The 16459-nt window shown below is 57.6% G+C and overlaps 4 protein-coding genes across 4 annotated transcripts; 2 read left to right on the top strand and 2 right to left on the bottom strand.

Moving 5' to 3' along the window:
- Positions 1 to 1565: 1565 nt before the first annotated feature.
- On the top strand, positions 1566 to 5592 carry C8Q71DRAFT_798777 (antiviral helicase; the record flags this gene model as incomplete). The annotated part of the gene is made up of 9 exons (XM_047925838.1): positions 1566 to 1886; positions 2313 to 2585; positions 2614 to 2736; positions 2786 to 3230; positions 3277 to 3978; positions 4042 to 4283; positions 4348 to 5085; positions 5148 to 5348; positions 5410 to 5592. The coding sequence occupies 9 exons, from the start codon at positions 1566 to 1568 to the stop codon at positions 5590 to 5592; spliced, it is 3228 nt and encodes a 1075-aa protein (XP_047775055.1).
- A 108-nt stretch (positions 5593 to 5700) lies between these two features.
- On the bottom strand, positions 5701 to 7820 carry C8Q71DRAFT_277009 (glycoside hydrolase superfamily). Its single transcript, XM_047917466.1, has 7 exons — positions 7530 to 7820; positions 7269 to 7464; positions 6914 to 7210; positions 6637 to 6862; positions 6227 to 6587; positions 5900 to 6165; positions 5701 to 5841 (listed from the first exon to the last, which is right to left on the bottom strand). Exons 1-7 carry the CDS (start codon positions 7721 to 7723, stop codon positions 5810 to 5812), a joined length of 1572 nt encoding a protein of 523 aa, XP_047775054.1. The 5' UTR covers positions 7724 to 7820; the 3' UTR covers positions 5701 to 5809.
- A 3120-nt stretch (positions 7821 to 10940) lies between these two features.
- Positions 10941 to 11723, bottom strand: C8Q71DRAFT_276949 (uncharacterized protein). The gene is made up of 4 exons (XM_047917465.1): positions 11623 to 11723; positions 11239 to 11396; positions 11101 to 11146; positions 10941 to 11043 (listed from the first exon to the last, which is right to left on the bottom strand). Exons 1-3 carry the CDS (start codon positions 11670 to 11672, stop codon positions 11142 to 11144), a joined length of 213 nt encoding a protein of 70 aa, XP_047775053.1. The 5' UTR covers positions 11673 to 11723; the 3' UTR covers positions 10941 to 11043; positions 11101 to 11141.
- A 1595-nt stretch (positions 11724 to 13318) lies between these two features.
- On the top strand, positions 13319 to 15319 carry C8Q71DRAFT_779151 (SMAD/FHA domain-containing protein). Its single transcript, XM_047924807.1, has 2 exons — positions 13319 to 14293; positions 14453 to 15319. The coding sequence occupies exons 1-2, from the start codon at positions 13527 to 13529 to the stop codon at positions 15198 to 15200; spliced, it is 1515 nt and encodes a 504-aa protein (XP_047775052.1). The 5' UTR covers positions 13319 to 13526; the 3' UTR covers positions 15201 to 15319.
- Positions 15320 to 16459: the final 1140 nt, after the last annotated feature.

Genomic DNA, 16459 nt, shown 5'->3' with positions numbered 1-16459 from the left:
CAGCAGAGCTCCAAGAACTAGCCGGGTCTGCGACGAAGAGTCGGAAGACTGCACAGGTGCATCGGCGCTAATTCGATCATGAGACCCGCTCGATGGCTGCGTCCCTCAAGGGCCGGAACAACTAGGACGTGCACATCTTCATGGGAACACCTGCGCCGAAGTGTCGAACAGAGAGAATGCACCACGTTCCATCGATAGTAGGAGGTCTAGGAGCAGCGGAACGTGCAGGTGCGCGGCTAGGAGCCCGAGGCGGCCCCCGCCAGAACCAGCCGCGGTGCGTAATCTGCTATTGTGCAGCACGACTCCTGGCACGACTCAGCCGCTCCGTATCACGACATTCTCCGAGAGTGAAGCATGTGAGTTACCAAACTGACCAAAGCAAGCGCAGCAGGACGCTTCGCCCTAGGAAGGAGTCGGAGACGCGGACCAGGTCTACTTGCAGAAAACTCTTGGCACCGCTTAAGTTGCGAGTAGGTACGGGACAGTACGGCAGATCCGCTGCTAGAAAAAGACCAAGGATAGATACGGTGGGAGCAAAGGTCTTGCCCTGTGAAAGTGACGTGTCGACCGAGGGCTGGCTTCGACGGCACTTGGTCCGTGGTCGACGTGGCTTCCAAGCTTCGCAGCATCTACTTCCAGTTGTTGGAGCAGGAAGAGAGCTATGCCGTCGCAGATGGACGGGATTGAGGATGAAGCGAACCTATGAAGGACGCATGGCATTGTGCTCTCTCACGTACGTGTCGCTACAGAAGAGTGTTTAGGGCATCTCCCGTTAAGTGGACTGTCATGATTTGGATACGAAAGTATTGAGCAAGCATTCAAACCTCAGTAGGCGTCGATACTCACCAACCCATACTGTGAGCAGCTCACAGAGATCCGACAATAGAACAGGATCGGGGGAGCAATACAAGACTAAAATTGATGTGATCCCCACGGTAGCCAGAGAAGCAACCACAAACTCCTTTCTGCGGAGGTCCGAGCATCTGAAAGCATACCGTGCATTGACGATCTACTGGCTCGCGCCGTTTTCGACACGCACGCGACCAAAGCTTTGTGACTTGTTGCCGCAGTGAGGCGATCAATTATCGGTGCCAGCTATGCTCGCTGCCACGCTAGGATGAAGACACGATCCGCGGCGAAATGGACCAGAATGACACTGAATTGGCTGGTCAGTTGAGGCAGCGTACATCGCAGGTGTGAAGGGCCCCTCGCACGAAACGTCACTCACCCGGTACCTACAGCTGGTCTCCTAGTGCGCCCATCGACGTTCTACGTCAGTCGATCCGTTTGTAGCATTGCCAGCTACTCCTCAATTGCAGAGCCTGAAGGCAGTGAGGAGAGTCTAGTCGACAGAAGCTGAACGATAATCGAGGTTGAAGCTGAAGGACTCAGGCAGCCACTCAGTACTCAGCGCTCAGCGCTCGGCCAACGACTCTGAATATGCACGTGATCCCATTTTTCACGGAGCGTTCGTACTCACTGGCCGTCTCTTGCATTGCGACTCTGCGAGCTACTGCCACCTCCTGCCTGACTGAGACCATTCTGTTATACTCTCTGTTGCGGCCATGAGCTCGAACGACTTGTTCTCGTTTCTGGACGAGGCCCCTACCGAAGATGTGCCCATGGACGCGACAAATGGTCATCCAGACGGGCGGAAGCGCAAGGCAGAGTCTCCAGCACAAGCAAGATCTCCTTCTCCAGCCGCTCATATCCAGGGAGCAGATGGGGAACAAGAAGAAGGTCCTCCGATGAAGAAGCCCAGGGTGGCTTCGCCAAAACCTATGGTAGTGGACGAGGTCGAAATTGAGGCGAGGCGAGAAGTTGCTGCGAGCGCGGGTCTGACAGGCAGCACGGAGGCTGGGTCCCGTCTTGAGCTTAAACATCAGGTAAGAGCATCTATCGAGACAAGGATTCTGGTCGGGGAATATGAATAGGCTGAGATGTGGCGAGAGGACATCTTGCATGCAGCGGACGCGTAAGTCAGCTTCAGGCTGTGTTGCGACGATACGTGGACGGCTGAGGCGTCCGGACAGGATTAGGCCTTGCGCGGCTGGAGGAACCATGTCTGGATATTGATACAGGTCTCCGTCCGCACGAACGTCGATCTTGTCCGGATAGCATTACGCATACCCCCCTCAAAAGGCCGCAATTTGTTCGGATTGAAATCATGCCTCTCCCCCAATTGATAGGGTTCCTGTGGCGGGCGTACTTCTGTCTGAAGTCGTAAAGTCTTCGCTTTCGTCCACAGCCTCGATTCTTCGCCGGAACGCTTGTCATCCAAGTAGCCGCAGACACTAAGCTTGTAACTGTAGGTCCGGCATCAAGTCGCGGTGCCTCCCGGATATCCATACGTGCCAATAGCAAACCATGTACCCCCAGCGAAACCGGCACGGGAATACAAGTTCGTCCTGGATCCCTTTCAGCAAGTCTCGGTCCATGCTATCCAGAGGAATGAGAGTGTCCTGGTCTCCGCCCATACCAGTGCTGGAAAGACCGTTGTGGCGGAGTATGCTATCGCACAGTGTCTTCAAAACAAGCAGCGTGTCATCTACACGAGTCCCATCAAGGCTAGTAGTCGCGTCCCTGTACCGTACCTTCACGTCCCAATGAAAGGCTTTTCAGGCGTTGAGTAACCAGAAGTACCGTGAAATGTTGGCTGAGTTCGGCGACGTCGGCCTGATGACTGGAGACGTGACGATCAACCCTTCAGCAACATGTCTGGTCATGACAACAGAGGTACGTCGCTGCGCTCAACGACTGGTCGTGATATTCATGTCGTACACAGATTCTACGATCTATGCTCTACCGCGGCTCCGAGATCATGCGTGAAGTGGCATGGGTCATTTTCGATGAAATTCACTACATGCGAGACAAGGAGCGTGGTGTCGTCTGGGAGGAGACCATCATCCTTCTCCCACACTCCGTACGCTACGTTTTCCTGTCTGCTACGATCCCAAACGCCATGCAGTTCGCGGAGTGGATTTGCAAGTCGCACGAACAACCCTGTCACGTCGTGTACACCGACTTCCGACCAACGCCACTGCAACACTACTTGTTCCCCGCGGGCGGCGAGGGCATTTACCTGGTGCTAAATGAGAAGGGCGAATTCCGAGAGGATAACTTCAGCAAGGCTATGGGCATGCTGCAGGAGAGACAGGGCGACGACCCGGCGGACCCGAAGAGTGGGAAGGGTCGCAAGGGGAAATCGAAGAAGGGCGGCGAGAAGAAAGGTGGGAGAGATCGCGCCGGGTCCGTGCACCTGCTAACGTCCCCCAGGCTCCTCGGACATCCAGAAAATCGTCAAGATGATCATGCTGAAGAACTACAACCCCGTCATCGTCTTCGCCTTCAGCAAGCGCGAGTGCGAGGGCCTCGCGCTGACGATGTCCAAGATGGAGTTCAACACGACGGACGAGCAGGACCTGGTCACGAACATCTTCAACAACGCGATCGACAACCTCGCGGAGGACGACCGCAAGCTCCCGCAAATATCGAACCTGCTGCCGCTCCTCAAGCGGGGCATTGGCATCCACCACGGAGGGCTCCTCCCCATCTTGAAGGAGGTCATAGAAATCCTCTTTCAGGAGGGTCTCATCAAGGTGCTCTTCGCGACGGAGACATTCTCTATCGGTCTCAACATGCCCGCAAAGACGGTCGTCTTCACCGCCGCACGGAAATTCGACGGACGCGAGTTCCGCAACCTGTCGTCCGGCGAGTACATCCAGATGTCCGGACGCGCGGGTCGGCGTGGCCTGGACGACCGCGGTGTTGTGATCATGATGTGCGACGAAAAGCTCGAGCCAGCCGGAGCGAAGGAGATGATCAAGGGCGAGGCGGACCGCCTCGACTCCGCGTTCCACCTCGGCTACAACATGGTGCTGAACCTGATGAAGGTGGAGGGCATCAGCCCCGAGTACATGCTCGAGCGGTGTTTCTTCCAGTTCCAGAGCAGCATGGGAGTGCCGCTGCTCGAAGACGGTTAGTGCCGCTACCAACTGCCGCGCGTGGTGATACGACTGCTGATACGTGCGTGCATGACAGAGCTTCGGCGTGAAGAAGAGCGGAAGCAGTCGATAGTCGTCCCTGACGAGGAGCGCGTCGCGGAATATTACGAGTACCGCCAGCAGCTCGACCAGATGGGCCAGGACTTCCGGGACGTCATTACGCACCCAAGCTACAGCCTCCCGTTCTTCCAGCCCGGCCGCCTGGCGCACATCAAGTATAAAGACGTCGACTTCGGTTGGGGCGCTATCGTCAACTATCAGAAGCGCCTGCCGGCGAAGGTTCGTGACTGCGTTGTCATACTGCACCGTGCGCGGCGGCCATGGCTAACGTTTGTCATGCCAGAACGTGCCCGTCGCGGGATTGGACGACGTCCCCCCGCACGAACAGTACATCCTTGACGTCGTGCTCAGTTGTGCCGAGAGTTCGTCATTGCCGAAGGACCGGAACATCACCGTTGCGACCCCCGGTGGAGTACAGCCGTGTATGAAGGGCCAGAAGGGCACCCCGCTCGTTGTCCCTGTGTTCCTCTCGACTGTGAAAGCGATCAGCCGCTTGCGTATCAGCCTCCCGAAAGACTTACGCCCTGTCAACGCCCGTGAAACCGTGCAGAAGACCGTGCAAGAGGTGCAGCGTCGCTTCCCCGATGGCGTCCCTCTGCTCGATCCCGTACAGGACATGGAGATCAAGGACGACAAGTTCAAGGCGCTCGTTAAGAAGATCGACCTCATGGAGAGCAAGCTAGTCTCGTCGCCTCTGCACAAGGACTCACGTCTCCCTGAGTTGTACACGGCGTACAAGCGCAAGCAGGAGTGCCAGACAACGATCCGCGAGCTCAAGAAGCGGATACAGGCCACAAATGACGTGCTTCAGATGGAGGAGCTCAAATGCAGGAAACGCGTGCTTCGGCGACTGGGCTTTACGACGAGCGCCGATATTGTCGATATGAAAGGACGAGTTGCTTGCGAGATCAGTACAGGCGACGAGTTGCTATTGACAGAGCTGATCTTCAACGGTGTCTTCAACTCGTTGAGCCCAGAGCAATGCGCAGGACTCTTGAGCTGCTTCGTGTTCACGGAGAAGGTGCGATACTCAGTTCCTTCGAGTACCTCTAGCGACGCTGACTACCTCACGACGACGAGCAGAGCGAACAAGTCACCAAGCTCAAGGAGGAGCTGGCCGCCCCTCTGCGTGTCATGCAAGAGATTGCACGGCGAATCGCCAAGGTGTCCAAAGAGTCGAAGTTACCGATCAACGAAGACGATTACGTCAAGTCGTTCAAGGTTGAGCTTATGGACTCCGTCGTGCAATGGTGCCGCGGTGCATCCTTCGCCGATATCTGCAAGGTCCGTCCCTGAGCCTTCCATACCTCTCCCGTCCGATCTAACATCCCGTCCTTCCATGCAGCTCACGGACCAGTTCGAAGGGTCGCTCATCCGTGTGTTCCGACGCCTCCAGGAGTTAATCCGACAGATGGCCCAGGCAGCGAAGGTCATTGGGAACAGCGAGCTGCAAGAAAAGTTTGAGAAGGCGAGCGAGATGCTCGAGCGGCCGAACTCGGTCATCTTCTGCTCGTCGCTGTACCTCTAGAAGCCGTCGAACCCTCGTAATGACTCATCACACTATCGCTGCGGGTGTTCTCGTAGAGCTACGTTGGATGTGTTTGTCATGCGCAACCCTATCTACCGCACTAGTACAGCTTGTGTACACCCATTCCTCACATGCCCAGTTGCATAAGTTATATGTAGCGTAACAGGAATCGTCTTCAAGGCGATACCCCCTCCGCGGACCCACAGTGCGTGTGCGTCTAGCACGCGCCCTCATCCGTCCAGACACCCGCTATACCGACTTGCAGTCAGCTTCGCCGTCGCGATCAATATGCAAGCAATCAACGTACCTGAGCCGCCAGGGGTGTCACCGTTGGTCCACCACTGTGCCGACCAGAGATCGCCGTTGTAAGTGACCTCATTTCCCGCGGTGTATGTCGCCGAGGCGCTCCACGCGCTGGCGCTAGCGCACGCACCTGTCGTGTCGGTACTGGTCGTCGTCGGGCTGCTCGTGCTCGAAACCGTAGTGCTAGCAGTTGCCGTGCTGGAGGCGGTGCTTGACGCAGAGGACCCGGCCATGTTGTTCGCGATGTTCGTCCATTCGCTGTCGGGGTAGCTGCACATCCCAAGGTTAGCCATCAGAGGTGTGTCGATGATCGCGACGAGGGGCAGCGTACTCGATGTGGTTCTGCGTCTGGTCGAGGCTACCGTACGTCTGACTCGTGGTGTACACGAGCGAGTCCGAGCCGGTCTTGTCCGTGCTCAGGTCCCAGAACATCGATCCCGCGAGCCCGTTGGCCGTGACGTATTGCGCCTTCGCCTTCGCGATGTTCGGCGTGTCGTAGCTCACGAACTCCCCCTTGGAGGAGTCGTACGAGTACGCCGCGACGGAGGTGTGGTTCTCGTAGACGGATGCGCCCGAGAGTGGGAGGGTGTCATACGAGTAGATGCCCGCCTGTATCGTGCCTGGGCCGACGCCATTGTAGAGCGCGCCGAGGCCTGTCGTATTCTCGAACGCACGGCCGTAGAGAGGGATGCCTGCACACCATGAGCGCGTATTCGTGAACATAGGGATGACGCCACGTACCCATGGTGACCTTGCTTGCGGTCGCGCCCTGCGAGAGGTACCACTTGATGGCAATGTCCGTGCTGACGTTTGTGAGGGACGCATCGTAGACGTTCGCCTGATTCGCAGTGATGTTCTCCCATGAGCCCGCGTAGTCATATGCCATGATGTTCCAGTACGTGATCGCCGCATCCATCGCCGGGACGTTGAAATATTGGTAGTTGGCCCAGCCTGCGGGGGCGGCGACCTACGCCATCTCAGTATACTGGAGGAGAAGGCGGACGTGAAGCGGACGTACAGTGAGCTGGTAAGGCGTGCTGTCGCCCTTCTTCTTCGCGAGCGCGTCGAACGCGGTGCGGAGCTCCGTGAGTAAGCTAGCGAAGCCCGCGGCGAGCGCAGGCGTGTTCGCGTACTCAAAGTCGATGTCAATGCCGTCGAGCCCAAAGTTCTCGATGTACGACGTTGCGGAGGAGACGAAGGCGGAGCGCAGCGAGTCGTTCGTGACGAAGCTGAAGTGGCCGTCCTGCGAATACGTATAGCCACCGACGGAGAGGAGCACCTTGAGGTTCCGATTCGCGAGCTTGAGCAGGTACATCTGCAATGCAAACCTATATGAAGCTAAACAGACACATCACAGACATGGTAGGACTCACCTGCTTCAAGCACCCGTACAGGTTGTTTCCAGTGTCATCCCACGAGTCTCCCGGGAAGTGCTTCTGCTCATCAGCGTACGAGTCCGTGAGTGCGATCTCTCCAGTACTCGGCGACACGTCCGCAAACGCATACAGTATATGCGTGAGGTCGCTCGGCGTGATGTTCGTTGGCTGGAAGTTCGCGCCGTAGATGCCCCTGCGCCCGCCACAGCCGCGTCAGTTCGAGGGACCAGACACGCACGCGACGCGTCAGACACGCACCAGTTCGTGAAGTACGCTGCTTGCACATATCCGCCGTCAGCACGCTTGCTGATCGTCTGCGGCTCCGGGTCGCCCATCGCGTATTCGCGTGGCGGAGACATGTAGTCTGCCGGCCGTTGCATCACCTGCGTCGCCCCGGCGCACCAGAGCGCGCTGAGCACGAGCAGCGCTGAGAGGAACATCGAGCGGGCCATAGCGGTCGAGGTCGAGGTCGAGGCGTCAGAGGCGGAGGACGGGGCGGGATGGCGGCGTCCGGACCTGGCGAGGTCCCTCGGTATCGAGCACGAGCGCGGGGGTCGATGCAGGGCGACCTTGCCTCCGGGGCTTATAAGCTCGCCCGCTGCATGCTCAAGAGATGCATGCGTGGACAGACGTGCTCGCGCTTCGTGTGCTTCCCCGTGCTTCTCGAGCAGGGCGTTCACCCGATTGCCTTTGCGCCGGGTGGTACGCCAGGCATCCCTCCCGAGGTTGCCTGACTAGGCCAGGGCAGCGATGCTAGTCTGCACGGACGGATATAGGCCCATGCGACCGAGCGCGGCTTGGCAGTCACAAGAGGATATAGAGCATGCGAGCGCAGAGACGGACCTGACGGCAGGGCGACGGATGGGAAACAGTGGATGGGGGAGACCTCGCGGAACGGCAATAGTCGCGCGGCGCCGGCGTGCTGCTGCCACTTGGAGGCTGTTGCGGTATCGTTGCGGGCGAGTAGTACAGCCTGCGTTGGTGGCTATCAGATCGTCAACAGTTGGACAGATAAGCTGGCGGTAAGACCGCATACTCACATATGTGCCGAGATGCACACGGGCGTACTGATAAGCACGGAAGGTGCCCGCGAGGGTGATGGGTGGTATAAAACGGGACTGCGTGGGCAGACGGACTGCACACCTGGGAAGCTACCACGACCGGGATCAGCCATTGGGCTTACTTCGTCTCCAGAACTGCTACCTCTCCTACGTACGTCAGACTTTCATGGGTATGTCAAGTGGCCCCGACGTGTACACACCTCTTTGCATCCTGACGCGCGAGTCCCGGGACGCCCACGCCCTGTCCGCGTCGACTACATCGCTCCGTGCATTCCGGGCGAATGCGAAGACCACATGCTGGGCCCAAGACGGGCCTGACCATGCCTGACCATGCAGAGCCTTGATTGACTACAACAAATAGGTGCGTGGTTGCTAGCGTGCTGTCACACCAAGCCCGCGAGTAGGTGTCTAGATCTGAGATGACCATTCAATATTCAGTACTTGCATGTGCAGGGACAGGGACAAGTCCCCCTGTTGACGACTCACCAATTGATACGCCTGTCAGTCGTCACGCGCAAGACGAGATGCACATGAGATACAGTACGATGCACAGAGTGAAAGACAGATCGCACCGGAGAGGGTCACGCTTCTCTTGCGAGGACCGTGTGGACAGCGTGATAAGTTGAGCTCGTGTGATCAACTGAACGTGATACATATGCTCTCTAGAAAATCTCGTCGCCGCCGCCGCATTGCCATTTCTCCGAGCTGGAGATGGTAATAGACGCGAAGGGCAGTGAGTTGCTTTTGTGTTCCGAATTGGTGTACGTGTAAACAGTACGCGAATTGTTTGCCACTTCTAGTGATGTTGTCGGCAGTTGCCGCGAGAGGTCCCCCGATTTACCCAATTACCGCCAACATCCTCAGCCTATACAGGATGGTAAAGACGCGATAATTAGCATATCGGAATGTGTCACTGTCCTCAGCTGGGGCTAACGGTCCATAAGCGTGAGTCGTAGAGCTTCAGCTGAGTTCAATACAGTTGTCTATCGATGGCTACAGCCGAACTGAACTGGCCCATTGACTCCGAGTCGGAGAAAGACGTACTAATGGAATGCCATGACTCGAAGCGAATACTATATCTGAAGGGTCCATAACGCGCAAGCTGCGAACTCTGCTTCCGATCTTCTTGGTGACCCATGTAAGGCCGGGCATTCTTGTATTGGTCGTACTCGTGGTAAGTTACTAGTACATGCATTTATCGGTTCGTCCGAGTCACGGTCATAATCATGATGGTTATACACTACGGAAGGAGTGAAAGGAATATTTACTGACCGCACTCGGTCAACACACAGTAGGACGCGGCGTGTAGAGAAGCTGATGTATTGCAAAGGACGCTGCTCTTGGATAAGGCCACGGACTGCAAGCACGTAGGATTCGCGCGGGGATTGCCGCACCTCGAAAGCGACAGTCTTCAAGCTTGACCGTGACGGCGCAGCCCCTTCCGTGCGCCAGCACGGATAAGCACTGGAAGAACATGCCGTGTGGCTCTTCTGCCGGGACTGTCCAGGCAATATTCTCCATCACGATGCTTGTTAGGGCCGGCAGAGCGCTCGCAGGCAGGCGGAACGGGACGCTGCGAATGAACGGTCGCACAGGATCCTCGACAATCCGAATGGTCTCGACGAGCTCGAAGAGTCGACGGGACCTCTTTGAGCACAGGACGCGGGCGACGCAGCGGAGCATAGACTCGGTCCGGATCGTCATGACGGTCTCCCGTCGTAGATGATATTGACTGGTGGGCAACCATGTTTTGCACGTGAGTGCACAGCTCAGCAGTGCGGGCGGGTCTGTCCACAAGAAGTCGATGGTGTGGTCCCAGAGTTCCGGGGGTAGCATTGTGCGCCACTTGACTTGTAAGGAAGGCCGCCGAAATAGTGACAAATACCGCACACATACCTGGACGCATACGTTGTGATGAATAACCCCGAGAGGCTCCGAGATTGTGCTTAGTGTGGGCGTAAAGTTGGTCCAATTGGGAGGCCACTCCGAGTTCGAGCACGCAGAGACGATGCCCAAGGATTCACTGCCTTTTATAAACATCGAGAGAACACCGTCCACCAACGTAGTCGCCACTCCGAACGCATCCTCTTTAGGTTTTGTGGTCGTCCTCGCAATCTGCTAGTGAGCCCACCATTTGGCGTGGAGCCCTGACTCAGTCGATTGGCCACTCAAACCATCGCTAGCGAACCATGACCCAACGGTCAGTACCATCGTCAACATGCCTAATCCAGGAGATCTTGTCCGGAGCTCTCGTCCTAGGATCAGTGACATCGCGTGTGCACTCGATGGACACGCACTAAGGATGTTCAGACAACCTGCTTCTTTTCCACCTCGCTCGAGTGATGCCTTTCGTCGCGGGATACCGGCCGTTCACCGGCCGCTCACACTTGTCAGAAGCTGGGTTTAGATGAATCCGCCGATACAGTTGATCCGCATGGGACGCCAATTCCTCCAGAGGCATATCCTTGTGTGACCTATACACTAGTGGGCAGTGGCGTTGTCAAATTTATGCAGACGTATAGTGGCTCTGTGTACGCACTGGGTTGAGTGTGCCTCAAGTAATATTGTGCGCGCGCCACGACCTGGGGCTCCGGGCGGTATTGATCTCGAATACATGGGTTTCATAGCCATTGTAGTCATACTGAAGGTCGAGTCACGTTTACTGCAAATTGGCCGGGTGATACCCAATGATGTTGCCGCCACGACTATGACTGTCAAGGGGGTTAGCCTGTTACGAGCAACGCCGACCAACAGCTTGAACAGCCCACCAATATCGATTACGCAGCACATCCTCGGTTTGCAACCATGCTCAGGCTGTGTCCGTTATTGCATGATTGTCCGAGGAGGTAAACCCACACATAGGGGGCCTGAGCAATTGTCTGGAACGGTGGACGTGGATGATTCACCTGGGTCTTCTAGAGCCTTCCGCAGTGCTTTGCATAAACCACATCCCTTCCATGGGGTCCCTTGAGCAAGTGAGGACTCCCTGGGGTTGCTCCTGACCTTCTCTGGTGCATATACGCCCGTTTTCTGCGTCCATTTGCATATGTTATGCCCAACAGTGCTTGACAAAGGTGAGCCGATGTGGGTGGATACAAGTCAGCTAAGGATGACATGGGTAAAGGAGTTACGTGCACACAGGCCTGCCGCGGCGGTCGCGGTAATGATGACATGGATCACTGGCTATCCCCGGACCTCTGCCTCATGCACTTCCGATATTGCCTGCGCCACCGCAGTCGAAACCGTGGCACTGCTTCAACCGATAGCGCTCAGGTTGGGTCGACTCCTACCTGACGACATCATCAGCCAGCCAGACAAGAAGAACATACTGATATGCCATTTTCAGGCCCGTATGATGTCCGTCTCAGGTCCCGCGGATAGAATAGAGTTGAGTACACGATGGTTGCTTTACAACAATAACGGAGTGACTGGAAATCGCCACCCGGCGACGCGCACACGTGACCGATGTGCACCGTTCCCGATGATGCGCGTCGAATCGGTGCCACCGCACCCTGGACCGCACCAACGCAAAATTATGTAGTAGTGGGTCCTGAAATTCGAGCTCCGACGCCGTTCTTCTATACATTTGTCCCAGTCCATGAGTTTTTCTTTCTCCCTCCCACCATCATCTCCACGCGACACTATCTAGCATCGAGCTTGACCTTGAGGCCATAGGTAAGCCACGAGTTTCGTCTTCTGTGTGTGCTATGGCTAGGCGCGTAACTATTACGACTAAAGATACATGTGCATATATGCGCTTTGTATTCGGTCGAGAAGGCCCTCTACACTCGGAGCCACTCGTCTGGGTCTAGGCATCGCTGGGGAGTGACAGAGCTACGAAGCATACACGCATATATGCTATCATGAACCGTGCAAACGGTCATGGTCTCAAAATCGTGCTCTGCTGGACATCTGACGGACTTGGGGCGTACTCACCGGTGCGCCGTATGTCTGAGGATTGTCATGCGTAGTGTGCGTTCAAGCCTTGAAGCCTGAAGTCCTTGAAGCCTGAAGTGGAAGTGCTGTGCATGCGATGAACCTCTTCCCAGTCCTCAGACACAAAAGGATATCGATTCAGTTTGCTCCTATGCAGGCATGAGGGTTCTACATCTTTCTATACGGACACTCCATCGTTATTGCAACATACGACTCACTGGCAGCTATAGGTCTCCCGGTGGTCGACAGCCCTACATATCCTGGTAAGTTCACATGTCCTATGGTCCCGGAGGCGCCAGCCAGATACAGAATGACTATAAAACGGAGGATGCTGTGCGCATATGTGAACCGTCTGGCAAGACGGGTCGGACTCCTTCACGATCTCCCCGCAGAGCGCGCACACCTTCTGGAGCCGGAAGGGGGAGCCAGAGAGCCATGGCGGCTCGTCGACGAGCCTGTTCTGAAGGAAGTGGTCTGTGTGAACGATCAGACCGTCCGCATTATCTCGCAGGTACGCTCCGCCTCTCGGTGATAGCTCGAGCCCGCGCGCGTCGAGTCTCGACGGTTACTACTACTATCCCCCAGGGATCTCGGCGGTATCGCTGGACAACAGGTCAATATTCCATCGTTGTCACCGGCTGTTCGCTGGTCTGGCGTTCGTCGGGCAGCATGCTCTGATGAATGTCATTCCTTACGGTTTGGAACGCAACACAACCTGTTCCCCCGGCCCCGACGTCGGCACAGTCAACCAGTGATGATGCGCCCAACGAGTAAGCTGTCAAGCTGTCGCGTCGCAGAGTCGTGAGTGCCTTGCAGTGTGCACTCTTCACGGTACTGAGTAGTTGAATTTTGCCCCCCGGCGCATACCTGGAGTCGAACTTAAAGACAAGACCCGGTGCTTGCCCAGTGTCAGCCACTTTCCGACTTCGACGCCACACGCGGCGCGGCCGTTCTGGTTTGCCGCCGGCGCGGTCGAGGCCGTGTGCCTGAGCGGCGCAGACACCACATGCCTGATATGGAAGATAGCCATCCAGGCTGAAGCACTGCGTCTGAAGGCAGCGTCGGCGGCTTTTCTTTGCTTTTCTCTTCTCGCAATCTGCCCTCTGCCTCGCGCGCTGAGCTCTATACTTCGCAGCTACAGCCTGAGAGGCGCACTCCAGTCGACTCCAGCGAGATAAATACAGACACGCCACAGGTGGCTAACGGGCGCCTCACAGCTTGACCTCTTCGTCGACGACGACGAACACGCCCTCCCCACATGGACCCGCTCTCAATCGGTGGCGAGTCACCCGCCGCCCGCCAGTCGATTCTTGGCTCTTTCCTCCGCCCACGACCCCGCGGCACGTCGCAGTCGCATCCCTCGCCGCCAGCCGACGCCAGCAGGGAGTCACCGCCCCCCGTCGTCCCGCCCGCCGAGGGAGCACGCCGTCGAAACGCCCCCGGCCTCCAGCCATCCTCGTCCCAGGCAGGTCTGTCGCAGATGCTGCGCCGCAGACGATCAGCAGGGGCCCTCGCCTCGAACGCAACACCCCAGGGGGCGGCCGTCGCCCCTCGCCCGGCCACATCCGCCAACTCACCAACGCACCGGATCCGCCTCGTCCCGCACCTCGCATCCCGATCGTCCCTCCGGTTCGAGCCCATCTGCAGAGACGTGCGCGAGGGCGACCCGCCGCTGCGGATCGGGCGGTTCACGGATCGGTCAGGACTGGGACTGGCCGCGGCGAACGCACTCGGGTCGAACAAGCTCGCGTTCAAGTCCAAGGTCGTCTCGCGCGCGCACGCGGAGATCTGGACGGAGGCGGGCGGGCGGTTCCTCATCAAAGACACGAAGAGCAGCTCGGGCACGTTCCTCAACCACGTCCGGCTGTCGCCTGCGAACACGGAGAGCCGCCCGGCCGAGCTGCGCGATGGCGACATTCTGCAGCTGGGGGTGGACTACCAAGGCGGGAACGAGGACATATACAAGTGCGTGAAGATCAAGATTGAGATGGGCCGCGAATGGCAGGCGCATGCTAATCCGTTCAAGTGAGTGTTTCGTCCGTGTTTGTGTGTCCTCGAGGTTGCTCGCCGTAGCGTCGGACGCTTTCGGTGTCGCGGCCGCAGGGTTTCTGGCACGTTGGCAGTATCGCGTCCGGGCAATCGACAGTGGCGGCAGGAAATGAAACGTTACTGACATCCCCGCAGCGCAAATGCCCTGAAGCAACTCAAGGCAATCTCCTTACCCAACAACACAACATCAAAGAAGACGCTCCCAAAGTCGTCGCTCCCGGACTGCTGCATCTGCCTGTTTGCGGTGACGATTCACCAGGCGCTGTTCATCGCGCCGTGTTCGCACGCGTTCCACTTCAAGTGCATCCGGCCGCTGCTCGAGACGCACCACCCCGCGTTCTCGTGCCCGCTCTGCCGCACGTTCGCGAACCTCGAGGAGGACGTCGAGGTCGAGATCGAGGGGAGCGTCTTCAGCGGGGACGACGATGCTGACGGGGACGCCTCCGTCGTCGTCGCAGCCGTCGTGGCCACCATCGCGGACCGGCCGGCCACGGGCGACAGCCACCACTCCTCGCACTCTCGCTCGCGCGAGCGCGACCGGGACCCCGGCGCGGAGACGGAGGTGGAGGCGGAGCCGCGCCCGATGCGCGGGCGGGTGATGCACCACTTCGCGGATGCGGACGTCGACATGGCGGATGCGGACGGGATCGCGCTGCCGCCGCTGCCCGAGGGCTCGCCGCTGATGGTCGCGCGCGCGTGGACGGCGGTGAACGGGGAGAGGGACGGGAGCGTGTCGCCGGTGCCGGTGCCGGGCCCCGCGAGCATGGCGATGGAGGTGTCGGAGGGCGAGGAGGACGGCGGGGATGGCTCGGGTAGCGGAGAGGGCTCGAGCGAGGTCATGGTCGGCGGGACACTGGGCGAGGGGCACAAGCGCAAGCGATGATCCACGCGCGTGCACTGGATGTATAGTTAATGGTCTACGATTACGGATTACGGTGCGTGCGTGGTGTAATTTATCTTCGTTGGTCTGGAGGCTTATATGCGGCGCGCGCAGATGTCAAGATACCTTCCAAGCTCCATGTTGCGCAAACACAGTACACAGACGCCATACAGAACATAACCTCGCGCAGGCCGGCCGCCGTGCTGCTCCATCTGCCTCCCAACGTCTGCGTCAGGGCCGGACGTTCGTTCATGGATACTTTTTTGCTGCCTACATCTCGCCTTCATTGTTTCTTATTGCTTGTACAATCCACATTAATCTGATTCCCTCTTGCCCGTCCACCATGCTTTCTCTGTTGACTGTTGATCTCACTGTGTTGTTCATATGGCTCGTGTACCATAAATCCCACTAGTGTGTTAGATGAACCACTCTTCCTCTTCGTCGACCCTCACGGCATAGCCCAACTCAGACAAGGCCGCACATCGGAGAGAGATTTCTAGCATAGGCAACGACAGGAATTGCATTATATAGGTATGCAGAGACGACGAGACAAGCGCGGGGGACCGTGACAGGAGCATAGAGGGAGCGATATACTAATTCAGCGTACGCGGTATGTGCGTGGATACGGATATGGATATGGATCAACGTGCAGCAAAATCGACAACAGCAAAGACACGGACACGAGCGATTCGGGCGGTGGGTGCTCCACCAGACCAGGGAGAGTAGAGGGCAGGGAAGGGGGAATGGGAAGATGTGGTGAGGGCGGAGGGTCCGTTATTACAGAGGAGAGAGGGGAGGGGAGCAGGAGGGGAAAGGACATGCAGGTGCGTTCGGGGTATTGCGGGTCAGATCAGAATGGGGTAGGTGTGTATGGGCTGGTGGTTATGTAGTGGATAAGATAGTGCGTTAATGCGAGAGCTGAATATGAAGACGAACTGAGGAGACGGGGAAGGACGAGACGAGCGGGCGGGCCCGACGATTCGATTTTGGGTGGACGGCGCAGAGGCGGACAGTAGGCGGGTGGTCCGCTGACGGCACATGGGCGCTTAGGGCTTCTCTAGCGTGACTGGTGGGTGGCTGGCGGTAGGTGGAAATGACTCGAGGACCTGGATGATCCTCTTGGTGGGATGTCTTTGCGTTTCTGCGCCGACGGAGCGGGTTGATCACAAGAGGAGGGCCCGGTGGACTTCAATACTGAATACATCGGCGGGAAGAGCGACAATCACACCTTTTCGCCACGGCACACCATCCCCCCATTCCAC

Source organism: Rhodofomes roseus (assembly GCF_022264815.1).
Source record: "Rhodofomes roseus strain CIRM-BRFM 1785 chromosome Unknown C8Q71scaffold_23, whole genome shotgun sequence".
Lineage (NCBI taxonomy): Eukaryota > Fungi > Basidiomycota > Agaricomycetes > Polyporales > Fomitopsidaceae > Rhodofomes > Rhodofomes roseus.
This window is presented reverse-complemented; position numbering and strand designations above follow the sequence as displayed.

Bases quoted from the DNA above. Each gene is read 5' to 3' on its own strand.
- C8Q71DRAFT_277009 (XM_047917466.1), bottom strand. From the start codon at position 7,723: ATGGCCCGCTCGATGTTCCTCTCAGCGCTGCTCGTGCTCAGCGCGCTC. The intron at 7,465-7,529 runs GTGCGTGTCTGA...TGGCGGGCGCAG, and splicing joins GCAGCGTACTTCACGAACTG to GGGCATCTACGGCGCGAACT. The intron at 6,166-6,226 runs GTACGCTGCCCC...TGGGATGTGCAG, and splicing joins CAGACGCAGAACCACATCGA to CTACCCCGACAGCGAATGGA.
- C8Q71DRAFT_276949 (XM_047917465.1), bottom strand. From the start codon at position 11,672: ATGGCATATCAGTATGTTCTTCTTGTCTGGCTGGCTGATGATGTCGTC. The intron at 11,397-11,622 runs GTAGGAGTCGAC...ACCTTTGTCAAG, and splicing joins CTGGCTGATGATGTCGTCAG to CACTGTTGGGCATAACATAT.
- C8Q71DRAFT_779151 (XM_047924807.1), top strand. From the start codon at position 13,527: ATGGACCCGCTCTCAATCGGTGGCGAGTCACCCGCCGCCCGCCAGTCG. The intron at 14,294-14,452 runs GTGAGTGTTTCG...ACATCCCCGCAG, and splicing joins GCGCATGCTAATCCGTTCAA to CGCAAATGCCCTGAAGCAAC.